Raw genomic sequence first — 27,437 nt, forward strand, 5'->3', positions numbered from 1 at the left:
TAAGTTGCAGCAATTCAAAGCATACAATAGTAATTACTTAACAAATTCTTTATGTCAAAATTTTATGAAAATGTTTTAAAAAATCCCTGCCACATGCTGCGCACCATGGAAGCTGGAATGCCTGCTAGTAAACAGTAGAGACCAGGTGACTACCACTAGTGTAGATAATTAATGGTCTACCTTTGACATCACCTTAAACTGGTGCATTTCCTCATAGACTGTAAGAAGTTCATGGTTGTAGGCTGATCATTTGCTCAGTGAGGCTGTGAGTTTCTGGGAAAAGAATCTGAGCAATTTTTGGATGCCTGGTATCTCTTGCTGGAGGACTGTGCTGATTGCAAAATCACTCACATCCACCATTACTGATGACTTCACATGGGCGAGCAGATGGGCCAAGGTTTTCACATGAGTGAGGCACACTTTTAGTTGTTGAAAAGCTATCTGCATGTCAGTAGTCCTCTGCAGTTTCTGTTTGCCATTGGTGTTTTTGCACTTTAGTGTCTCTGTTAGTGGGGCCTGTATGGTAGCTGTGTGTTGTAGGTGGCGCCAGTAGAAATTTATCATTCCCAAGAAATTGTATAATTCTTCGTATTGGTGGGGAAGGAGGTAGTTGAAGGATGATTTCCATTCAGTGTGATGTTGGAGGGCTGCCTGCAGCTTTAACTGCATGAGCTATGGAGATCACTTCGGTTTGCACACTGTCGGCTTCTTTCCTCCTTGGTAATACTCCCATTTGAGATTAGGTGAGGAGAGACTCAAGAGTCTTGTTATTTTGCAAGAAGATGAGTATGTCTTCCAGGTAAGTGTAGCAAAAGGGCAGTATGAATAGAATACCGTCTAAAAATCATTGCCACATCTGGGATGTGTTTTGAGATAATTGGTAAAAGATGATGTTCTGTACAGTGTAATGATTACTGTCTTTGGAGCATCACATTGGTATCTCATGATAACCTTGCTTACAATCCAGAATGCTGAACACAGATGCACCTGCAAGATAGTGAGTTAAGTCTTATATGTCAAGTTACTATCAATGATGAGGATTCTGCAGTCGCCAAATAAGTGTAATGTATCATCTTTCTTCGGTGCTAGTTTGATGGGTGAAGCCCATGGGCTGTCAGATAATCTAACTATTCCTGCTTTCAGTAGATCATCAATGGCTGCTTTTAATATGTGTAGTTTATCAGGTGAAAACTGTAGCATTTCTGATGGCACGTTGAGTGAAAGAAACTTGGGAAAAGTCTGTGGGTGACGGCAGATGTCCATGGGATATGGTTAAGGGTGGGAGGTGGGGGTGTCACTTGTGCAAATGGCAAATTACTAACATTCTCAGTGTACAAAGATTGCATAGGTGGGGGCACTTCCCAGAAGTCAGATGGAGGTATGCCATGGCTGTATTGTGTCTGCATGGTGAAGTCTTCATCAGTGGTTGGAGTTGGTTGCAAGTATGGGAGATAGTGATAAGCTATAAGTTCATCAGACATTCTTTGTGTTGCTAGTCATAGTGTTTCATTATTGTCTTGTAGGCATAGAGGCTGTAATAGTGTGTCAGTGTAATGAAACAGCTTGTGTTGGATTTGTTTGACTGTGTAATCGAGGAGACGATGGTAATGTTGATCCATTTCGGTACTGTGTTGTTGTTGTTTGGAGGTGGTGCAGTGCTGTGTTACTTACAAGGAAGGGCATAGCTGACAGTGCCAGAGATTACATGGCTGGTGTCCCATTGGGTTGTGCCATTGGATAAATCCAGTAGTAGCCTGTAATAGAGGAGGAAATCTGCTCTGAAGATGGATTTGCTAACCTCTGCAATTTCAGAGTTCCATTTAGAAGTAATTCTGAATCCCAGATCTAGTGTTCATGTTTCAGAGATGGAAACAGTGACAACAGAATTGTTTGCTGTGCAAAGCTGCCCAAACTGTACGTGATCCCAGCAGTAGTGCAGGGTGGTGAACAGTGGAGAATGGTTGCCAGTAGTTTCTGTTGTGCCAGCTGTGTGAAGGTCACTGTCCAGGGTGGAGCTTGTAATGTCACTGTCGGCAGCAATCAGGTGTGGTTGGACCAGTTAAGCAGGCTCTGTGAACAGTGCATAGTAACGCTGGTACTGCTGGCTTGTGCACGGTGGCATTATTGCCAACTGAATTGATACATTGTCTGTGTTGCATAACAATGTAGATTCTTTTGACTGAGCGAGGTGGCGCAGTGGTTAGACACTGGACTCGCATTCGGGAGGATGACGGTTCAATCCCGCGTCCGGCCATCCTGATTTAGGTTTTCCGTGATTTCCCTAAATCGCTCCAGGCAAATGCCGGGATGGTTCCTTTCAAAGGGCATGGCCGACTTCCTTCCCCGTCCTTCCCTAATCCGATGAGACCGATGACCTCGCTGTCTGGTCTCCTTCCCCGAAACAACCAACCAACCGACTGTTGGGCTCCATAAGGTTCCCTTTCTGTGCAGCAACCATGGAATATAAAATTCTAAAGAATGTAGCAACCAGTTGTGGAAACATAATTTATTTATCTTGTTGCAAATCGATTTCAACTGATATGAGTCATCATCAGTGCATTTTTCTAACCGATACATGCCATAAGTAGAAGTAATGTCCTTGGCAGATTACTATCATGATAGAAATCTGCCAAGAACAGTACTTCTACTTATGGCATGTATCGGTTAGAAAAATGCACTGATGATGACTGAGATCAGTCGAAATCGATTTGCAACAAGATAAATAAATTATGTTTCCGCAACTGGTTGTTACATTCTTTATAATGAAGGTTCTACCTGCTAATTTGAGTTTATGGTCAAGCAGTCCCCACTCATTGGTAATTGTGGCAACCTGTTGCTGGAACAGGAGTTTTGCTACCCACAATGTTGACAACAAGCGATCAGGCATTAACAGTGGGTGATCGATGTTCACAGCCATAGTTGATATGGGCGTTCTGTTTGTTAAGGTTTCATCACATATTACTTGTTGTAACTCTTCTTTAGGCATCCTGAAAAGACTTTGCAAGAGTGTTGGTTTTGCTGTTGAATATTCATTTTCCACTGGTGGTGCCAAGATGATATCACTAATCAAATCTGCTTGTTCACCCAGATTGGTGATGAGTGTGATGAATTTAACTGTCTCATTCATAATGTTGAGGGTGGCAAGAATGCTATCCACTATGGCAAGTCATACAGAGATCTTATCCGAGTGAAATGACTGAAGTTTGGGTTGGACGCCAAATTGTGAGAGGGGTTCATATAGGTGAATCTGCAGGCATGGAAGAATGTGTGGCAGTAGTGCCAATGAATGTTCCATTACTGTATGGTAGCACAAAAAAAACATGCAGTTGCAAGGGTGGGGGGGGGGGGGGGGAGTGTCAGTCATGACAGCACCAATTTTGAGATGTAATTCATGCAGCACGTTGGGATCATCATTCATGATTAGCGGTGATTATGATCAATTGACTGATAGGGGTTCAGAACACACCATTTGCAAAGCAGTAGTGGTAGTGACATCGCACAGTAAATCCGCAGTAGGATATAACTTTCTAGCCTTGACATTGGTTGTCAGTTCACTGTACTGGTGAGTGTCACTGTTACTTTTAATTTAAACACATTGTTCGAAATTCAGTTGTTAAGCACTGTGTGCCACGGTGATGCAATCATGGGTGAAAGTCATGAATTGCGACACACAATGGTTACACGTTGAATGCGTTATTGTTGTGTGGTATCCAGCTCAATACATATTTGCCATGATTTGTGGTCTTTACAGGGCACCAAAGTAGCCTGGTGTGGTGTAGGATAAGACATGGTGCGGTATAATAGTAACTCTTTATTGCATGAATATTATACAGTAAGGCAAATACGACTGTTCTGTTTGGAAGCACTACTTTCTGAGCACACTGTCACGTCAAAGAGCATCTACTGTAAAGGAAAGTCACCCGTCAGTGATGTTATGTGACATGGAGTTCCCGCCTACCTATGAGGGAAGTGACCATTCAGAATTGCAGAAGGTCTTGTTCACAAATTAATTTATTGCTGTGGTTTGATACATCATCATCTGACACATGGTGAAGTACAGAAACAATCCACTTCTGTAGAGCTATATTTTCAGTAACTTATGTGCCCTCCTATATGTGTTTTGTGTATTTATTTCTTTTTGTGCCTGATGATGATGTCTCAAAACACATCAGTAAATTGATTTGTGACCAAAACCTTCCACAGTTTGTGTGCCAATTTTTTTTGAAGACTTGAAATTTATTGTGCAGTTTCACCTCACAGTATTTGAAACATAGTTATGGAAACATGTTGTGCAATAATACATGCACTAAAGGATTAGATTAAAGTATATAATGTATACATATACATAAATATATATACTGTATGTACTTTTATTCATAACTTTAAAAAACACTGTCTTCCTTCATAGCTGCAGGGTTCAGTTTCTGGTATTTTCTGAGAACCATATCACGCGATTCGTTCTTAACCCTGGAAAGACACAGAGGGGTTTGTTACACCCCACTCTTATTTCTTTTCTTGATTAATCACTTCCTCTTAACTTTGACAAATGTTAGCATATAAATTATGTACCATAACTTTAATTTAGAAAATGTGCTATTTGAGTTTTGAAGGAAATTCTCAGAAAATGCATATTCCACAGAATGGATAGCTGTGTGATTTAAAGTAATATAAGCCTTCTCGTATTGGTTGGCAAACTTGTGTTTGTTGTTGAACATCTGTCACATTGGCATCACTGTAACGGCGCTGTTATTTCTCTTCTAGTAGTAACATCATGTTGTAAAGAGCATTCAGATTGTGGATTTATTGTTTAAAAGTGGTGATCAAAAGTTATTTGAAATAGAAGATTTTGGTTACATTGTAGAAGAAATAGAAAAGGACAAGAGTTGAAAATGAGTCATTTACAAAGAAGGATGGAAACATATCAAACTGAAAATGAAAAAATGTATCAAAAGGAGCAAAGGATGGAAAGTATGTTGTAGTCTAAAAGTACTCACATTTTCAAAGCTAAGGAAACTTTTAGGAATGGCATTGAAGTGTTTCACAATATGTCTGGACTTTGCAAGATGCCATTAAAGAAAGACAAATCTTTGAGTGAAATATTCAACCATTCTTGATCGGCACACTTCCTTCAGAGAATCAAAAAAGGAACTGTTTATGTAGCACTATGTACTCTGCTCAAACACAAAAGGGAAACATTTCTTGGAATCTTAAACGCAAGAAGATCCAAAGTTGGTTATGCTGCTGAAATTATTAGGTATGGAAGAAGATGCAGAGATGAAAGAGAGTAGGGGTGGCTAAAATGAGTGCATCAAAGAATTCAGATGTCATGAGAGTCACTGTGACAGGCAAAATATGCCTAGAAAAGAAACTGCCAGCTCATTTAACTATAAGCAAAATGCATAAAGAGTTCCTTAATACAACTAACAAAATATTAAATGAATGTCAGTATTCGTTGTATTATTCTGATTTGTGTTCAGCCTTTAATTTAGATTTTTGATGCTTAAAAACTAATACTTGCAGTGAGTATCTGAGACTAAAAACCTTCAAAGGAGCAGAAATAAACCTGCAAGAAAAGAATCAGCTCATTACTTCATATCTTGTGCAAAACACTCGAGCAAAGCACTTTTTTTAAGAATTGAACCTACTTTCTGAAGGAACTTCGAGCATCAGTTTTGATCTTATGCAAAACCAGCCTTTGCCAAAGATCAATAAGGCTGAGGTATATTATGCCCACAAAATATAGTATTGAACATTCGGGATCGTAATCATACACCAGAAAAATCTTCTTCTGCAGGTATCTAGAGACAGAGCATGGCAGAGGCTGCAATGAAGTAACATTCTTTTTGAATCAGTTTCTCAGTAATATAGTAAGTGAGAAAGTAAACAGTGTGACAGGACTTCACTTATTTTCCAGTTATTGTGTGGGGCAGAAAGAAAATTGTACTGCACTAACTTTCCTGATTTGATTCTGCCAGGAGAAGAAACTACAGTTTGAAAGGTTTTTGCCCCTGTGTGTAGTCTTGTATATGCCATAGACTGGTTGGTTGGTTGGCTTGGTGAAAAATAAGGTAAGGAAGAAAGAAAATATTGTGTACCCAACACAATATGATGATATCTTTTCAACAGTGGGAACATTGTTTACATCTTCTTACGTACTGTTTGTCAGTTGGAAAACAGGGTGTGGAAAATGCTTGAAAATAGAAAAAGGCTTCAGTTTTTTTTCCTACCAGTTTTTAAGTAGAAATTTGTTGGTAGAATCCAAGGTTTTGTCCAGGAGAAATGATTTTAAATTACATTTCAATCTTGCTTCACTGCCTGTGAGACATTTTTAGTTACTGGGCAAATTATCAAAAATTTTTTATGTTGCATATTTAATTCCTCTCTGAGCCACCAATAGCTTTAATGACGAGTAATAAAGGTCATCTTTCCCTCTAGTTTTATAGGTACATTCATATTTGTTCTTCTCAAATTGTAATGGATTATTTATGACATATTTCATTAGCAGAAATATTTATTGTGATGGTACGGTTAAAATGCTTATCTCCTTGAATAGGTATCTATATGATGTCCATGGGTGAACAAAACATATTGTTCTTACTGCTCGCTTTTGTGCAACGAGTACTTTATTTCTAAGTGATGAGTTACCCAGAAAATTATTCTGTATGGCATTATTGTGAGGAAATATGCAAAATATATCAGGAGTTGATACTTTGTTTCTAAGATTAGCAATTATAGCAAGAGCAAAAATAGCTGAACTTAATTGTTTGAGATACTCAGTAATATGCTTCTTCCAGTTCAAGTTTTCATTAGTATGTATACCCAAAAGTTTGGGGCATTCTACCCTACTTCCTGACTCCTGCTTGTGTACTGCGTCAGTTGCTGATATGACTGTATTTGTTGTACAGTCACTAAAGTTTTCTGTCTTTCTGATATTGTCTGCATTCTATCTGTCAAGTATGATTCAAATCAGCTGTGTGAAAAGCCATCAGTTCCATAAAACTTGAGTTTTTCTGAGACAGTATTATGATATAAACAGTCAAAGGCCTTGGAGAAACTGTAAAAGATACCAGCTGGTGATATATTATTATTTAAGGCTTGTACTATTTGATGAGTGAATGTATAAATAGCATTCTCAGTCCAACCACCTTTCTGGAATCCGAACTGTGATACATTAAGTAAACAGTTTACACGTAAGCGTGTAACTACTCTTGAGTACATTACTTTTTATCTCAGAGTATTTATTTATTTATTCATTGGTTAAGTATCCATTCATCAAATACTTGATGTAGGATATAGCTTACTTTGTATATTAGTACAAATTTTAAATGCATGCTACATAATAGTGACATAAATAATTTAAGTACATGATGCAGTACAGTAAATCATTTAAATACAATTCATTAATATAGTAGTGCAGCGTAACATGTAGTACAACAGGTAACAAAAGCCATTTCAGTTTCATAACACAAAAAAGGAAATAATATAAATTTAATCTGCCAGGAAGTTTCATATCAGCGCACACTCCGCTGCAGAGTGAAAATCTCATTCTGAATATAAATTGATGTTAACAGATATTCATTTACAGTATAATAGCAACTGTCTTGTAAATATGTTTTCAAAGCCACTTTGAATTTTTTTTTATCTTTTATTTCCTTGATATGGTGGAGAAATTTATTGTAAAGTTTTTTGCCAGTTTGTAGAGGTCCATTTTGTCTTAGAGTTATGCTTACATGTTCACTGAGGAAGTCTTCGAGTTTTGCCAGGTGCCGTGTGTGGACTGCTTGATTTGTACATACTAAATGATTTTTAGTTTCTGAAATTTTCTTTATGTATGTAATTATCTCAAGAATATATGGAGTCCTTTAAAAAGGGGTTTGCAAGGATTTCTGGGTGTGGCATTTTCAGTTGCCCTAATTAATCTTGTCTGTGCTCTGAAGCAGCTTTTGCTTATTGGTGAATTTCCATAAAATATTATCCCATATCACAGCAGTGATTCTGCTTGCGTGTAGTACACATTTTTAGTGTTCTTTTGATGTACACCCAGCAAGTATTTTTATGCTGTAGCATGGTGTGCTAACTTCTCACTGATGTATTTGATGTATGTGTCGACCTTCATGTTGTCATGAATCCATAATGGTAGAAATTTTGTTGATTTACAGTTCCGAATTTTTTATTGAATAGATTTATGGTGGGAGTTAATGGATGTTTATTGTGTGTGGTATGAAGGTGTATTGCAGCTGTTTTATCTATGTTAACAATAATATTGTTTGTGGTGAACAATTTTGTAATGTGTGTGGTGCAATTTTGTAATTCATATTGTAGTTCTGTAGCAGTTCTGCTTTGTATTGATATACAGGGTTATTACAAATGATTGAAGCGATTTCACAGCTCTACAATAACTTTATTATTTGAGATATTTTCACACACATAGAAAAACTCAAAAAGTTTTTTTTAGGCATTCACAAATGTTCGATATGTGCCCCTTTAGTGATTCGGCAGACATCAAGCCGATAATCAAGTTCCTCCCACACTCGGCGCAGCATGTCCCCATCAATGAGTTCGAAAGCATCGTTGATGCGAGCTCGCAGTTCTGGCACGTTTCTTGGTAGAGGAGGTTTAAACACTGAATCTTTCACATAACCCCACAGAAAGAAATCGCATGGGGTTAAGTCGGGAGAGCATGGAGACCATGACATGAATTGTTGATCATGATCTCCACCACGACCGATCCATCGGTTTTCCAATCTCCTGTTTAAGAAATGCCAAACATCATGATGGAAGTATGGTGGAGCACCATCCTGTTGAAAGATGAAGTCGGCGCTGTCGGTCTCCAGTTGTGGCATGAGCCAATTTTCCGCGGGCTACGCGTGAAATTTGCCCGCACGCGTTCAACCGTTTCTTCGCTCACTGCAGGCCGACCCGTTGATTTCCCCTTACAGAGGCATCCAGAAGCTTTAAACTGCGCATACCATTGCCGAATGGAGTTAGCAGTTGGTGGATCTTTGTTGAACTTCGTCCTGAAGTGTCGTTGCACTGTTATGACTGACTGATGTGAGTGCATTTCAAGCACAACATACGCTTTCTTGGCTCCTGTTGCCATTTTGTCTCACTGCGCTCTCGAGCGCTCTGATGGCAGAAACCTGAAGTGCGGCTTCAGCCGAACAAAACTTTATGAGTTTTTCTACGTATCTGTAGTGTGTCGTGACCATATGTCAATGAATGGAGCTACAGTGAAATTATGAAATTGCTTCAATCATTTGTAATAGCCCTGTATTTGTGTAATCTGCAAATTATATACAGGGTGTCCCATTTATCTTGACCACCCTAAATAACTGTCTGTCCAGATGCAAATTACAAAATGTCTCAAGCAAATGTTCTTTAGCCATCGGGGGGCTTAAACAGCATGATTGCCTTTGTTGTACAAAGATACGAACAGCAGTATGACTTTTTTAAATGGCACCCTGTATTTTTTTATTCGGTAATTCATTTCCTCTCCTGAAGACCTATTCAAAAATGTATCACAGAGTACCATTCACTGAAACACAATGTTATTAATTACATAACACAACATTGACGTTGACACTCCCAGCGCTTAGTGCAGGTACTCGGGGTAATGGAATGCATTCATGTGCTGACATTGACAGAGGACAAATGTAAACATAAGTAGAATGCACACCTGTCATTCTATCAACCATCGTCAGTTGAAGAGCTGTGTGAGAAGAATGTACACCAAAGAAGAGAAGGTAGAAATGCTACTGATCTATGGGGAATGTAAGTTAGCAGAACAGTAATTGAAATACTATTTTCTTATGTATGGGTACATTTAGTACATTAGTTTAGTCCTTTTAAATACTGTTGTGTAGAGTAGGTATACATTAAAGTCTGTCCTTCCTACAAACTGCATCGACATAACATTTCTTTTATTGTTGTTGTTGTTGTTGTTGTTGTTGAAGGTAGGCGAAATGCTATGCAGGCAGTGGAACTGTACAGAGAGCGATATCGTGACAACAACCCACCTTCCTGACAGATGTTTTCTCATCTTGTTGTGATGCTTCAGGAAATGGGAAGTTTCAACCCACAACAATGCAGTTGTTGTAGCACTCGCACAGACAACGTTGCCGAAGTTACTGTTCTCGCTTATGTTGTTATGAATCCACATGTGAGCACACGACAGCTTGAACATGAGATTGGCATTCCTAAAACCAGTGTACATCATATTCTTACAAGTCACTGGTTCCATCCTTACCATGTACACCTACATCAAGAATTGCATGGGAATGATTTCCAGAATCGTGTACAGTTCTGTCAGTGAGAACAGCAGCAAATCCTCGCCAACCCGAACTTCTTCTCCATTGTTCTATTTACCAGTGAATGTTCCTTCTCAAACAAAGGACAGGTAAATACAGGGAACATGCATTATTGGTCCAGCAACAACCCATGACGGCTATACAGTTGGAATATCAGTGTCAGTGGAGAGTTAACATCTGGTGTGGGATGCTTGGTACTACAATTATTGCCCATAGTCTAAACGGCTCAGCGTATGCCAACTTCCTGAGACAAGTTCTTCCTCCTCTTCTGGATGAAGTGCTGCTAAGAACCAGAATGCTTATGTGGTATCAACACGATGGATGTCCAGCACATAATGCCTTGCGTGTACATCATGTTCTGAACTGAAGGTACCCTGCCAGGTGAATTGGTCGAGGAGGAACAGTTACTTGGCCTGCTAGGTCTCCTGATTTAAATACTCTGGACTTTTTTCTTTGGGGATGCATTAAAGACTTCGTCTATCGTGACATTCCAACAACTCCAGAGGACTTGCAGGAACATATCATGCTTGCTTGTAATTCTCTTCAGCAGACAACACTGGAAGCAGTAAATAATTCTTTCATCCAATGAGTGCACCAGTGTATCGGTGTCCAGGGTCACCACTTTGAGCACCTTTGAGTGTTCTACTCCTGGGCAATGGTACAGGAGAGTCAAATTCAATTTTGTGTTATGTTTTTACTTGGTTTTCATCTGTTTTCTAACAACTCCAGCAACTGGACCAGTTGTGATCCCAGAATCAAAGCCAATGTTGTGTTATGTAATTAATAACATTGTGTTTCAGTAAATGGTACACTGTGATACAGTTTTGAATAGGTCTTTAGGAGAAGAAATGAATTACCGAATAAAGAATACAGGGTGTCATTTACAAAAGTCATACCGCTGTTCATATCTTTTTAAAAAACAAAGCTACAGCAAAGGCAATCATGCTGTTTGATGTCCCCCTGATGGCTAAAGAACATTTGCTTGAAACATTTTGTAATTTGTATCTGGACAAACAGTTATTTAGGGTGGTCAAGATAAATGGGACACCATGTATATTTTTGGGAATCACTAGATGATTCTAGGTTATTGATAAATATGAAAAACAACACTGGGCCCAAGATAGAACCTTGGGGGCACACTATACTTCATTTCTTTTCTTTTAGATTGGTGGATGTACGTAACATTTTCTTCCTGATGCATGATTTCAAATGTCTGCTCTCTACTTTTCAAGTATGACACCACCCACTCATGTGCCAGGTCCCTAATTCCTACGTTCTCCAATTTTTGAAGTAGTAAGTTGTGGTCTATCACATCAAAAGCTTTTGTGAGGTCCATAAATGTTGCTGATATATGTTCTTTCTCATCTATTGCAATCAAGGCTTCATTAACAAAGTCAAAAATGGCAGCTTCTGTTGATTTGAGGTTTCTGAACCCATGTTGGGAATTTGATACAAAACTGTTTGGAATGAAATCAGTCTTTTGTAAAAAAAAAATATTTTTTCCAGTGTTTTAGAAAAACCAAACAGCAGAGATATTATTGGCCTGTAATTCTTTTCATTTGTCTTGTCTTACTTCTTGAAAAGAGGTCTTACCCTGGCCATTTTTAGCTTTCGTGAGAAAATACCACTACACAATGAGTCTCAATTTTGGTTGTAATTCCCTTATAATATTCAGTATTTCCTTTTCATCTGCTGAATACAAAAAGATTGTTTTTGCATTTAAGTTAATTTTTTGCTCATCTCTGTTTCCAGAAGCTGTTTTTTGTTGTTTTCCATCAATTTGTTTAGTATTTCTGTGAAATATGCTTTAAATACATAAGCTACTCTATGTGTGCCAGGAATTTTGTCTCCATTTTCAAGCAGATTTATATTACTGTGTTTTTCTTGTTTCAGCCAGTTTCTCTCCTAACAATGGCCCACACTGCTCTCATTTTATTTGTAGCTTTCTTCGTGTAGTTCTCATTTGTTAGCTTTGTTAACATTCTAATAACTTTATTTAGGATCTGTTTGAATCTTTTAAAATACACATCAAATTCTGGAGTTGTGGTTTGCTTGGGTATGGTATAGAGGAATCTTTTTTTCTTCAGTGAAACTTTTATGGCTGCAGTTATCCAACTACTTTTTGTATTTTTTCCTGATTTTCTTTCTTCTGAGTGGGGAGCGCTGTTCAAAATAATGCTGGAGTTCTTAGGAGTTTATCAAATTTTTCATTTGTGCTGCTACAGCTGTATACTTCTTCTCATATCTCTTTTAGTTAAGCAGTTGATAAATGCATTTATGTTTTGTATTTTTGGGATGTATACCAATCTCTGTCTTCCCTTACAGTTTTTACTGTCTATAGCTCCTATAGTATCATGGAAGTTATTTTCTGATGTCTTAACAGGTGTTACATCCTGTCCCTTCATCTTGTCAGTGTTTTCCACATATTAATATGCTCATGGATTCTGTGGAGAACCTCCTCATTCCTTACATTATCAGTCGACCTGATTTTCAGCATTCTTGTGTAGCATCACATCTCAAAGGTTCGATTCTTATATGGTCTGCTTTCCCCACAGTCCACGTATGACTTCTATACAATGCTGTGCTTCAAACTTGCATTTCATAAATTTTATCCCAAAACTACGACCTATGTTTGATACTAGCAGACTTCTCTTGGCCAGGAATGCCCTTTTTGCTAGTGCTAGTCTGTTTTTTAATGTTTTCCTTGTTCCATTTTTATGGATTATTTTGCTGCATAGGTAGTAGGATTCCTTAACATTGCCTACTTTGTGATCCCCAATTCTAATATTAAGTTTCTCACTCTTCTCATTTGTGCTACATCTCATTACTTTTGTGTTTCTTTGATTTACTCTCAATCCACATTCTGTACTAATTAGACTGTTCATTCCATTCAGTATATCATGTACTTCTTCACTTTCACTGAAGATAGCAGTGTCACAGCACTGATATTTTTTCACCCTGAATTTTAATCTCACACTTGAACCTTTCTTTTATTACCTACACTGCTTCTTCAATGCATAGAATGAGTAAATAAAAGAGGCAAAAGTTTTGGTACTTCCTGACACTTCATCCAACAAGCTAACATCTAGGATTGTGCACTGTTCTGCAGGCAGCACAACCAATAACATTTTCAAGCAGAAACTTCCCCTAAAGAACAAGGTTTCATTTCTGAAGACTATTAACTGTCTGAACTGGTCCAGCTCAGCTAAGGTGCCAGATGTTTAAAAGCTGCTCCTTGCAATGGGGCATCAAGGGGATAATTATATTTTATCAGAAAAGCATTAGGATCACAGCCTGCAGGTCATGGTCATTGTTATGGTCATGGTGATTGTTGTTGTTGTTGTTGTCGTTGTCGTTGTCGTGATGGCAGTGGTGGCGGTGTTGGTATGCAGGACCACTGTCAAATTGTAAATGGAGGTTTGTTGTAGACTTGTAAGGAAGTAACTAAAGTGTCAAAATTTTTTCAGGTACATATTTTCATTCAGAATTATGTATTATAATGTGTGAGATGCATGGTGTTCCCAAAACATTTTTCCCCTCGGCCTAATTGTGTTGTTGTTGCCAAAGTGTGCTATTTTTAAATTAATTCTATTTTACACTTTCAAACTCTGTTTGTAGCAAATAGTAATGTTTAATGACACATGTAGAGGATTCAAAGGTGTATTTTTAATTTAAAAAAAATCCGTAAGCACAAAAAGTGACAGATATTTTGCCTATGTCATAAAATTTGTACAAACTAAAATACGTAGTAGGTTTTGGAAATAAGCTACTCAAATGTGTCGCTGCACAGTTAATATTTCTGTTTTCGTACTCAGATGCCCAAACATCCCACAATACCTGCTATGATTTATACATTTTTTGCACTCTAATAGCAATTTTCTTTCACCTTGTTTGGGACATCTTTGCGACACAACATCAAACAGAAAACACAAAGATACCCAGAAACTAGCATGTGAGACACTGGTAAGAATAATGTCAATACTGTCCATAGAAAGCACAATATTTCTAGGCAGTGAAATATATTTAAAATGTTTTAGACGTGATCAATTTTATTGTGCAACCTCTCAATCTAGTTGCTACATGTTCAATGTATCTGTGCATCTGGAAATAATGCACAATAATACTGGCTGTCTTGGGACTGCTCATGTTTTCTCCCAACCCCCCCCCCCCCCCCCAACACAGATGATCATGTTAGTAACTTGCTTTAAATGTTTTGAAATGTGTAAAAATTTTCACTTCACAAAGCAAAAATACCTAGTATCCTATGACTGTAAAATCAACGAGTCACCATTGGAATCAGCCAACTCATACAAATACCTCGGTGTAACACTTTTGTACGATAGTGAAATAGTCACATAGGTTCAGCCATGGGTAAAGGAGGTGGTAGACTTCAGTTTATTGGTAGAATACTGGGGAAGTGCAATCAATCTACAAGTGTGTTGAACCTATACCACGTAGGACTAACATGGGATATTGAACATATATAGAGAAAGGCAGCATGATGGTCACAGATTGGTTTAATCTATGGGAGAGTGTCACAGAGATACTGAAGGAACTGAACTGGAAAACTGTTGACAATAGATGTAAACTTTCCCGAGAAAGTCTATTAACAAAGTTTTGTGACTACTCTAGGAATATCCTGTGACCTCCTACATAGGGATCATGAAGATGAGGTTAGAAAATTACTGCACGCACAGAGGCATTCAGACAGTCATTCTTCCAATGCTCTGTATGTGAATGGAACAGGGAGAAACCCTAACAACCGGTACATGGGGCATATCCTCTGCCATGCATGTAACAGTGGTTTGCAGAGTCTAGATGTAGATGTAGACTCACAAATAGTAGTTTAGAATTAAATGAATGCTTCCAGTTCATAGTGCATCTTTGTATCTCTTCACAGTTGTAAGAACCAGTTTTTTTTTTTTTTTTTTTTCAATATAATGACCTAGTCCTATTTCCAGAAGAATTATGAAATACCTGTAATTTCTTGTCTCCTGTGAAACAAAGACAGAATCCCCATGGGTGAAGAATGGTTAACTGCACTTTTAATGGCGAGAGTAGAAGAACAAATGATTAATAACTTCCCAGTGTGGTATGAGAAAGTGGTCATCCAGGTTTCTACAAGTAACAATTGCAGCATGGAATTTGCATTTGAACTATGCACACCTCCTCTTGTTTATATAGAAATCCCGCAAGCAGCCATTGGTAAAATTCTTTAGGTGTTGGGTGAAACTTACCTTTAATGGTAGCAACATTTTGATAAATAGTTCAGAAAACTCATTACATTGTGGTTGCTTTGTGGCTACTGGTAGCAATTTTAGCATATTTTGATCTTCCTGTGAAGTCAACTAAAATTGCTGAAATACTGAATATGAAAAGATAAGAATTGTAAATGTGATGCAGAGGAGGTAGCTAAATGTCACGCACTATATGTTCATAAAAACCTTCGCATTATTATACCAATTTTCCAATAGTCAAAGTCCACTCATTTGAAGTGACTGTCTCAATTCTCAATCAAATTCCCTTAACATTGACTGATTTGTTTTGGACACATTTAATTGCCTTTGTGCTACTTTCATTTTTCATCTTATAACCTCCTTTCGAGATGCTATTCATTCCATTTAACTACCCTTGCCAGTCCTTGACCCTCCCTGATAGAACTGCAATGTCATTGACAAAGTGAATTTTACTCTTTTTCATATATTTCTTGCTTGATCTAGAAACTGAATAATAAGGTGTATAGGCTACAATTGTGTCTCCAGTCCCTTCTCAACCATTGCTGTCTGTTTCATGTCCTTTGATTCACACAACAGCAGTATGCTGTTATAGATAATATACTGAATAGTGATGTATTCATCTAATAAAACACTATCAGAATTTTGAGGAGTTTATTCCACTTAGTATTGTCTAAGTCTTTGTCAAATTGACATACGCTGTAATTGTAAGTTTGCCTTTCTTCAACTATGTCCTAGAAGAAGTCACATGGCCAGTATACTGTTGCATGTTCCCACACTTTTCCTGAACTCAACCTAACTTTTAGCAGAGGTTGGCCTCTACCAGCTTCCCATTCTTTTGTAAATAATTTGTTATTATTTTACAAGTATGGCTTATTAACCTGATGATTCACTTATATTGAAATCTGTCAGTGTCTTCCATCTTTTGCACTGAAATTATTATATTCTTCATGAAGTCTGTTAGTACTTCACCCGTTTCACATATCTTGCAAGGATCTCAGTAATTCTGAAGGAATGAAATTTACTCTAGTTGTGTTGTATCTACCTGCGACCTCTCAGAATTCTGTAAAATTCTTCTTGCAGCATCATATGTCTCAGCTCACCTTCATCTTAATCTACTTTCTGTTTGTGTTGCATAATTTTCTCCTCCAGTTTGTCACCTTTGTCTAATTCTTCTATACACTCCTCCTACCATTCTGCCTTCCTTAGCTTGTTTATTACTCTCTTGCCATATGAGTTCTTGTTTGAATATTAGCTTCTCTTTTCTCCAGTGACTTCTTTAATTTCTTATAAGCAGCTTCTCTCTCTCCGATTGCTATCTATGCTTCTACATCTCTGAATTCTTCTCCATTCATTCCTGGTTTGTATTTTGCATTGATGTCAATAATTTTTAGACATGTATGCCTTTCTGCCTACTAGATTGTCTGCATTTTTATATTTTCTCCTGTCACTGGGCATTGCCTTTCATCTATTTGATTCTTAGCTATTCTATGCTATTCTTTCTCCTGTTCCCCTCAATTGTTGTTTAATGCTCACCTTCAAAATCTTAGTAGCCACTGATTCTTACAATTCATCCAGGTCCCATACTCCTTTATACCCTGCCTTTTTACAGTTTCTTCAGGTTTAGTCTGCATTTCATAACCAATAAATTATGGTCAGAACCTTCGTCTGTCCTTGGAAATATTTTTGCAGTTTAAATTCTGGTTCATAAATCTCTGTCTCACTAGAAGAAATACAGGCTCTCCGTCTTCAGGCCACAAGTGGCCCATCGGGACCATCCGACCCCCGTGTCATCCTCAAATGAGGATGCAGATGGGGGGGGGGGGGGGGGGGGCGTGTGGTCAGCACACCGCTCTCCCGGTCGTTATGATGTTTTTCTTTGACCGGAGCCGCTACTATTTGGTCGAGTAGCTCCTCAGTTGGCATCACGAGGCTGAGTGCACCCCGAAAAATGGCAACAGCGCATGGCGGCCCGGACGGTTACCCATCCAAGTGCCGGCCACGCCCAACAGCGCTTAACTTCGGTGATCTGACGGGAACCGGTGTATCCACTGCGGCAAGGCCGTTGCGCAGAAGAAATACAGCATCCAGCCAAATTTTATATAGCTTTATTTTGTGGGAGAACACATCTTGGGCTTCCACTCATCTTCAGCTTGCATGATACATTTATATTTCCATCAGTGTAACATTTTTCTTCATTGCATTTTGAATACTTCAGTGGCCTTGTGCAAAATACTCGTAGCAATTCATTTTATAATGCAGTCAAGAACAACATTAAGCTGATGAAGATCTGAACATATTGTACACATTGAAGATGGGTGAAAGCTTGGAATGGGTTCTAGCATAAAATAAAGTTATAAAATGAATTGTCAGATTGCTGTATTTCTTCAAGTAATTCAGTTCACAGCCATGGATCTCAACTGCCATTAATACAGATAAATTAATCTCTGTCTTCCTATTAAATAATAGACTATTTAAAACCTCCAGGTTCCCCATGTATACCATCTTCTTTCATGTTAATTAAGCCCATAGTTTGAATGGTTAAATTGTGCTCTGTTCAAAATTTTTGCAGGTGGCTTCCCCTTTCATCCTCTTCTGCCAGACCATGTCCTCCCATCTCTTACTTTCCCTCCAATCTCATTCCAGGCACCTATTTAAAATTTTCATCTCCCTTAAGAAACTGAGCAATTTCCTTTATCTTATCATAAATATTTTTAACCTCTTCATCATTTGAGGAGCTAGTAGGCATGTACATTTGCACTGCTGTGGCGGGTCATGGCTTTGGGTCTTTCTTGGCTATGATGATACATTCACTAGGAACATCATAGTAGTAACCTACATTCCTATCTTATTATTAATTATAAGACCTACTCAACTGTTCCAACTAGCCTGTACTCAACAAGCCAGAAGTCCTCTTCTTTCTGGCACCACTCTTCAATAATTTCTACTGAATCTAACTTCAACATATTCATTTCTCTCTCTCTCTCTCTCTCTCTCTCTCTCTCTCAAATTCTCTATTCTACTGTAGAAGTTATGCAGAAATGAAGAGTCTTGTGCAGATAAGACTAGTGTGAAAAGCTACGTCAACCAGTCTTTGGACTGAAGAACAAGAAGAAAAAGATAATGATGACTATAACAACATCAACCACCATCACAATTGGCACCATCACTATACCACCACCAACACCAACACCAACACCAGGATTCAGAGATCTAACAGTCCATGCTCCAAGTAAAGCTGTATTTCTGTGGAAATATACCAGTTGTAGTTTGCCTTGCTCTCAGATGTTTTTTTCACCAACTTAATTAAGTAAGGTTGGCTAGTATTATAAGGTCAGATCAGTCAATTATCCAGCCTGATGCTGCTGCAACTACTTAAGTAGCTACTTCTCCTTTTCAGGAAACATATGTTAGTTTGTTCTGTACACAGTGTGATTACACCTGTGGTACAGCTATGTGTATGATTGAGGTACATAAGCTCTTGGCTCTGAGCACTATGGGACTTAAGAGGTACATAAGCCAAAACACTATGACGAGATAGTGATTCAAGTAGGACTGTAAAAATATATGAAGATCAACAAAAAGAACCTAGATATCTGTGTGAAAATGTTGGAATATGTTGTTCTGCAAATCTAATATGGGCATTACAAGTGAGTGCTGAAGATGAAAAAACTATGAACTGCAGATGTAGACAGCACATCTTGATGTCTATGGGAAACATCCTGTAAACAATATTTATTTTAATTTGAGTTGCTTAGTTTAGAGAATTACTCCCATAGGCCAATTATGAGTAACATGTATTGACATTGTGTTATTTTTTATTAAATTCCTGTAGTATATGGATTTTATTTCTTGATAAATTAGTGCTATAATTGAAACAGTCCATATCTCCACGCAATTTTTTGTGATTTTATGCAAAAAAAGGTGTTGCGGCAGCTGTGTAGACTGTTGCATATGCTGTTGTGATATTGTTTTTATTTGGTTGTTTTAGGGTTACTGGTGGAGAACTCTTTGAGGATATTGTTGCAAGAGAATTTTATAGTGAAGCAGATGCTTCACACTGTATACAACAGATCCTTGAAAGTGTTAACCACTGTCATCAGAATGGTGTTGTTCACAGGGACTTGAAGGTACACAAACATTTTTATCTTAAACACAGAATAGCTGTTAAAATATGTTTGAAAATTGCCTTTTCTGCCACAGAAGTTAATTCTTGTAACCAGTATTTTAACTGAAAGTATGATGATGTGTGAAAAAGCATTTTGTATCTAATTACATTGCTCATGTTTTTGCACTTAATCTTGGTGATATAATTTTAACTGGATTCTTGTTGTGACATCAGAAATCTTGCAGCACAAAGTTTGTGGACATTGGGACTGGAGTTAACTAGGCAAAGAAAATAATAATATACTTCAACAAAGGATGAGAAGTTGAGCTTGTCAAATGAACTGTCTAATTGGTATCTGATAAGAGAGGAAGAGAGCAAGAGGAGTAAAAAGGATCCTGGATTAAGAAAAATACTTTAATTGATGGCAGTGAATGGGAAGTGATTAGTAACTTCAAACCATAGGACAAGGCACAAAGATTTGAAAGGGTTACAAAGTGACTTCAAAATACACTGGCTGAGATTTTCTTGTATGTGTAACAAACAATGTCAGATGTTCAGAGGTCAGTGCTACATTCTGAATCATTACTAGGGAAGTGAAGAAAAAGATGTATAAAATTATTTGAGGGTGTGGAGGTTCAAAGAAATGTGTTAGTAATGACAGTGTCTCACATGAGAAAGAGACGGGGAGAGAGAGAGAGAGAGAGAGAGAGAGAGAGAGAGAGAGAGAGAGAATGAAATGTTCAATTTCATGTACTAGTAATTCATATGGAACTGGTGGTTGGTATGTGAGTTGAGAGGTGATAATGAACTTAACTTCATTCACTTCCTCCTGCCCCCACCTCCTTTCTGCCCCCTCCCCCACCTATTTTCCTCCCTCCCTCCATTTCTCTCTCTCTCTCTCCCCCCCCCCACCTCCCTTCTCCCCCCCCCCCTCTCTCTCTTTTTCTCTTTCTCCTTAAGCTCCCCATAGACGCAGTATAGTCATGGTATGAAGATGATGTTGGTGACAGCCATGGTTGAATTTCAATGTAGCAATAATCCACACAAACTGTATCATGGCCTCTGTGGCAGGTAAGTTTCAGATCAGAGCCTCTTTTGCAACATACCATTGGACCTTCAGTAAATATGGATGGATTCGCCTGTATCATGTGCATTTGTGCAGATCTTCAATCTTTCATGCCTTGTTACAGACCCATACAATCAGTCCAAACAAACAGTGTTCTCAAAAGTTTTTTTTATAATATTAAAAAATTAAAAACTTAAAGTGCATGATAAGTAATTCCAAGTTTTAAAATAAATGCAACCAATTGTTTCTAAATATTTAAATTCCTTGTAAACAAGACAATTAACACAAGAGAAGGAAGTGGCTCTGTGCATGCAAACCAGCTCTGTAAACAGCCAGTCAGGTTCCCTTCTGTGTTGTGGCAGTCAAAGAAGATATGATTAATGCCCTTGAGCTCCCCACAGTTGCAATATTGTGATGGTATGAAGACATTGTCAGTACCAGCCATGGTTGAATTTCAACCTAACAATGATCCACACAAACTGTATCATGGTCCCTATGTGAGGTAAGTTTCAGATTAGATCCTCCTTTGCAACGTACTATTGGTCCTTCAGTAAATGCAGATGAATTCGCCTGTACCATGTGTGTTTGTGCACATCTTCAATCTCTCATGCCTCATTCCAGTCATTTTTGGTCAAGCCTCTAATCCCAACACTGAAATCTTCCTTGAGAATGTATCACTCTTGTATCCCAGTCATCATTATTCCCTTAGCTAATTGGCCAGCTTTTTCATTCTCCACAATGCAAGTGTGACCCCTGATTCACACAAATGAAACTCCCTTGCCAGTTCAGTAGCAGCAGCAACTATTCAGTATGTAAGGTAACACCTGCCTTTGTTCTTCTTTCAGCCTGGAGATTGAGTCCATGAGTGTGACAGAATGGTCAGCTGCTGTGGACATACTGTGACTTAGTGGTCTTTCAGTGGCTAAGAATTCAACAGCATAAATTTGTGCCTCTTTCAGTGCCTCATTCAGTAGATGAAATAGTTCACTCAAGTTATTTTTAATATCAGTATAGGCACAGCCAATAAAGTTAATTTTATTTAGATCCATCGGTGTACATACATATGACTGCTGGCCATTGCTCAAGAAGGATTTCTAAATTTACATTATTGATATTGGGTTCTCAGAGTAGTCCAGGTTACTGTTTGTGTCTAGTACCTGGTTGATAAGTCCATACTCTTGCTCAAAAATTAGTGGATCAACCACACTCTTTGAATGTAATGTTGGTAATGGCTTAGTGATGAAAATGCCTCTGTGAGTAGTGGTTTTGATATATGTATCCAGTAATGGTCAGTGTAGCATTGCACTATGAGGTCACAAAATTTGTTCATAAGCGCTCCCCCAATGTATTTTAAGTATTTCAGATTACATCTTCTTATGAAGTATTGTCTAGCTGAGATGAAAGTCTTTCAAAGAAAGTGTTATAAAACTATAACAGATTACTTGTTTTAAGGAATATAGTGAGTCAGGAGATAACACATCAGTGACAACAGGAGAACACCCTTTGGGAATTGAAAAATGTCAGTTTTTACTTTGTAACAACATACTTGAACTTTCATATGGTCATTGCATTGGCCTCAACATTGTCTTTCTTATTCTAATGCACTCCAGAAATTCATTTCATGTTTGCACACAAGCAGATTTTTTTTCTTCTCTAATTGGGCTCATAAGTAAGTTGTTTTTAATGACAAATAAAAAATAGATCATTTTTATTTTATTCCACTGTTAAGTAAAGTTTGCTCAGATTTTGTTTTTCCTTTTAAGTATCTCTAACTGCTTATTACCAAGGGCATTCCATATTTATTTATGTTTTATTTATTCCTAGGTGCACCATCTTATGCATCATTACAGTTGCAAATATGCAGTATTTTGGTCTAGCCATAGGTGGCAGGACAATCACTAGAAATGTAATCCCTACAAAGTGCAGCCCATTTCCCAATTGCTGTAATAACATGAGTGAACAATGTGGAGTGTATTTATCAAGGGCAGTGTCGGACAACATAGTTCCTGTGAAAGGAAGGTGTGAACACTGGGGATATTAACAGGCGATTGGTGTAAATTTGTGGTGAGTGTGCACTGTCATGAAAAACTGTACACAACTGGATGGATGGCTGGAAAAGTGACCACACATCAACGAAGATACCAGTTCCATAAGGAAGGTAACTGTAGTAACACCAGTCAACATTTCAAGATTGCAAAAGCATATTCAGGAGAAAAGATCTTTCATGTTCTTAGAAACGGAAGTGGCCACAGGACTTGCGAGAAACACTCTGTATGGCATCATGCACAGTCACCTTAAGGTTGAGAAGATGTCTGCCAGGTGGGTTCGCAAATCCCTGAATGCGGCACAAACACAACAGCACAAGGACATTTGCAGTGATCTCCTTCAGTGCCACAGCCAGAATCCAGGAGGTTTAATGTCCAAACTCACTGCCATGGGCCAGAGACTGAATCACAGTGTATGTGGAGCCTGTGCAGAGGGCACATCATGCAATACAAAAGAACCAATCAGGAAAAGGGATGAAACAAATGCTCTTCAACAAGACAATGGTTGTCCCCATACAAGTTGCACAATTATGGCTACCATCACTGACATAGTGTTTCAGATACTGCTACACCCATTGTATTCCACTTAATGACTGGGCCCCTTCCGATTACCACCTATCTGGGGTATGAAGAAACTTCTATGTGGACTTTGTTTTGTATATGTCCAGGAACAATGAGCACCTGTTTGGTATATGTCCAGGAACAATGAGCAGCTGTCCTGAGGATGGTGTAACAGACTTAAAAAAAGTTGTTTGAGAACACTCCACCCTATAAGTTACACATTGGTGATGCAAATGTGTGATGATTATGTTGACAAAGTGCACATAGCTGCTGAGGCTTAGAGGTTTTCAGAGGGCAGGGGTTGGGGGGCGGGGGGGGGGGGGGGGGGGGGTTGGGTGTGAGAGAGAGAGAGAGAGAGAGAGAGAGAGAGAGAGAGAGAGAGAGAGAGACCATGGAATACCTCTTGTCTTTGGAATTTAACCACTTTCACAAATGAAATACTTTATATGCACATATTTGTCATTATATTTTTAACCTTACTTACATAGGGTGGGGATAATAAGGGAATTTGGTAGTAGAAAGTATGGTAATTGGGTTTAAAGCATTTACTGCATTCTTTATGCAGCAGTCCTATGTAGCTTTTCAGTCAGACACTATGTCTAATCAAATATAAAATATTTTTAATGTGTTTTGGGCAGTGTTGCCATAAGCACAGAGTTTCAGTTATTATGGTGAATTGTTAATCTGTTTAGTGACCAGTAATATGTCACAACCAATTAATAATTTCCACATATGGGTTTCTATAAAATACCTGGACCATAATTCTGCTACACAAACCATGATTATACACTTCCTTTCATATCTTTAATTCAAGGAGAAATATATCAGTTTTGTTTAGTGAGACCCAAATTCTCCACTCGCTGTGTCCCATTAAATGTGGTGTATGTGTTTATAAAGCTCCCCCTCCATTATCAATCACTAGACAGGCAGTTGGTTGCAGGGCAAACTTAAGATAAGGTCTGACCAAATTTGTGATAAATCCTACATTAGCATTAAAAAGAAATGTTGATGTTTCTCTTTTTGAAACTTTTGATCAAAATTAAATATTGACATTCCTTTCTGACTGTTGACACAACAACAGAAGATAAAATTCAACAAGTAGTGTATGCCATGCCACTCGAAGCAGGGAACTTCAATATCTGTGTAGAGAACTCAGATTACTTTTTAAAGTTGGTTATCACATACAGAAGGAGAGAGATGTGTGATGCATGCTTCTGTTATCTGCAGTTTACAGCTATTGTTACTTTCATGATACCACTAAATTAATGATAAACAGTAGTATTTTATGAAATGTATTATTTATCTTTTTGTTATTTGTTTTACAGCCTGAGAACTTGTTGTTGGCTAGTAAACAAAAGGGAGCAGCAGTGAAACTTGCCGATTTTGGCTTGGCGATAGAAGTTCAAGGGGAACAACAAGCATGGTTTGGTGAGAGACACAGAGAAATATTTAACACATTTATGATAATTAAGCTCCAATCCTTAATATTCTGAACGTTATTTAAGTAAATATTTATTGTGGTGCAATGTTAGCTAAGACAATGTCAGGAAATGGAGGAGAAACGGAGACAAGATTTTTTTTTGTCTTTTTTTATGTGTGCATGTGCGTGCGCATGCGCACGCACCCACACACACACACACACACACACACACACACACACACACAAAGTACTTTTTCGGTTAAAAGTAAGACACTGAATTTATTGTTTTGTTTTCCAGGATTTGCGGGTACACCAGGATATCTCTCTCCAGAAGTGTTAAAAAAAGAACCATATGGTAAACCAGTTGACATATGGGCTTGCGGTGAGTATCATTGTGTTATTCTTAATGAAAAATGCATTGTAATCGCAGAAAATTGCTTTACAAATTACAGTGTCACTGTACTTTCTTGGGGTAGATTAGTTCACCTCCAGTATAATAGTCAGGTACAGAGCTTGTCACAAGAGTTATTTTAGTCATTATTACCTCTGAAAGTAAAGAATAAAATCTTGTAAAATTAAAATATGATTTTTAAAAAGTATTATTATTCCACTATCTTCAGTTAGCTACCTTATCTTATTAGTCTGTAATTTTTTTCCACATTCATAAGACATTGCCTGTCTGTCTTCTTCTCACAGTGCCATTTGTCTCCTATGATTAGCAGCTGAAATGTTGGCATCTTTTGCACACATTAATGATAATGATTGAAGAACACTTACTGACAAATTGCCTGTAATCTTTGAACTTTCGTAAAATAAGTCAGTCACCTGAAACGATGAAGGCCCCAATCTAAACCAGGATGCTGTATAAGAGCTGTGTCTTTCATGAAAATCAGCAATATTGATTACACAGTGATTGTTATCTACTGACATTGATCTTCACACTACCATACATTATAAGTGAAAAGATACTGCTGTTAGGAAAACTGAGTTCATCTTAGATGTAACTGTAATGATATTGTTATTTGATAAAGTACTGATGCCACCACACTATACTACAAAGCAACAGGAGTGGCAGCAATAAGCAAAATTTCGGTTCTCATTTTCCTTTCTTTTGTAACTGTCAATGAGAATCCTTTTCAGTGGCACCGAGCGAGGTGGCGCAGTGGTTAGCACACTGGACTCGCATTCGGGAGGACGACGGTTCAATCCCGTCTCCAGCCATCCTGATTTAGGTTTTCCGTGATTTCCCTAAATCGTTTCAGGCAAATGCCGGGATGGTTCCTTTGAAAGGGCACGGCCGATTTCCTTCCCAATCCTTCCCTAACCCGAGCTTGCGCTCCGTCTCTAATGACCTCGTTGTCGACGGGACGTTAAACACTAACCACCACCACCACCTTTTCAGTGGCCCACAGTTATTACTTCTCATTTTTCTAACAGTGTTATTTACCTTCAATGTTCTTACAAGAACAGTGATGACCAGAGAGATGCCTGTCCCTGACATCATTTGTGTAATAACACTGTGCACGTGAAGTACTGCAGAGAGAGTAAACTATACCTCATTATGTTGCCAATAAAAGAAATGAGACCAGTGTTTTGCACTTTGTGCTGGGGTTAAACTTACCATGCACATCTTATGAATGCTTAAATATTTTGTATAAACAAAGTAGATATTGCAGTTTTCTTTTGATCTAAGAAGATGGCAGTTATTAAGGCACATACCTTTGTGAAGATAATGAAACCACATATCTCAAAAATACGTATGAGTATTTCACAGAAAACTTAAAAATTCTTCTTGTAACATACAGTTTTTTTATTGATGTAAGTTATATTCCTTTAAAGAGGTGATGAGTCAGAAACTTAACTTACAATACTTGCTGCACCTATTATTTGGCAATTTTGTGGAATGTAGGGTCTTACTAAATAAGATCCAGGATTTTGCAATAAAAAGTTAGTAAAGCAAGAAGTTAAGAATTTTTACACTCCAATAGTTTTAAATGTTACTAACAGAACCAAACATAGAAATACATAAAATAAATTTAATTTGAATTTAAATCCTTTTCAAACAAGACTGGCTGCTATGGAAAGTATCGTTGAGTTTTGACAACAATTTGCTTGGCATTATTTGTAAAGAAGATCTTCATAAAAAGGATATTAATACTTTTGTGCACAAATAGCAACTGGTCCAGTGCAGAATTTTTTAAATATTTTTGATGACTGTTCAGACCATCTTGGAAGTAATTTCCAGTCCTCTGCAAAGTTCAGTTTATGTTCAGTGCCCCCAGATGGATTATACCTCAGAGCCAATGCATTTTTAACATATGGATCTCCTACTTTACTTCCCAGATGAACTGTTTTGTAATACAGAACTTGATAAGTCTTTAAAAAATCTGGAGGTACATACCTTACATTATACTGGCCCTGTTTGCTCCATCTTGCTTCCTTTATCATATCAGCATAGTAATTAGCCAGGGAATAGAGCACCTTGTGTTTCTTTCTTTGTTCAGTTGTGCAATGCACACTATTTCTCAGTTCTGAGCTCAACACCTGTCAATATAAAATATTTTTTAGTTTTACTTTTCTCACAGTCTTAATGGTTGTATAAGTGGTTGTGCTATATCTGTAAACCCTTTTGTAAATTTTCTATAATAATTCTCCAGACCAAAAGAAAATTGTAACTCCTTGGTATTACTAGGAAT

At 37.9% G+C, this 27,437-nt stretch overlaps 1 protein-coding gene and 1 pseudogene across 16 annotated transcripts in view; one reads left to right on the forward strand and one right to left on the reverse strand.

Annotated features, from left to right (window-relative positions):
• Window positions 1-27,437, forward strand: part of LOC126179628 (calcium/calmodulin-dependent protein kinase type II alpha chain) — a 1,032,354-nt gene that overhangs the window by 744,524 nt on the left and 260,393 nt on the right. For all 16 annotated transcript variants that reach the window (XM_049924622.1, XM_049924624.1, XM_049924625.1 and 13 more), the window contains exons 5-7: window positions 19,533-19,671; window positions 24,647-24,749; window positions 25,040-25,123. In XM_049924622.1, coding sequence (XP_049780579.1) covers window positions 19,533-19,671; window positions 24,647-24,749; window positions 25,040-25,123 — 326 coding nt within the window. The remainder of the gene's footprint in view (window positions 1-19,532; window positions 19,672-24,646; window positions 24,750-25,039; window positions 25,124-27,437) is intronic.
• Window positions 17,494-17,611, reverse strand: LOC126104069 (5S ribosomal RNA; annotated as a pseudogene).

Source organism: Schistocerca cancellata, chromosome 1 (assembly GCF_023864275.1).
Source record: "Schistocerca cancellata isolate TAMUIC-IGC-003103 chromosome 1, iqSchCanc2.1, whole genome shotgun sequence".
NCBI lineage: Eukaryota > Metazoa > Arthropoda > Insecta > Orthoptera > Acrididae > Schistocerca > Schistocerca cancellata.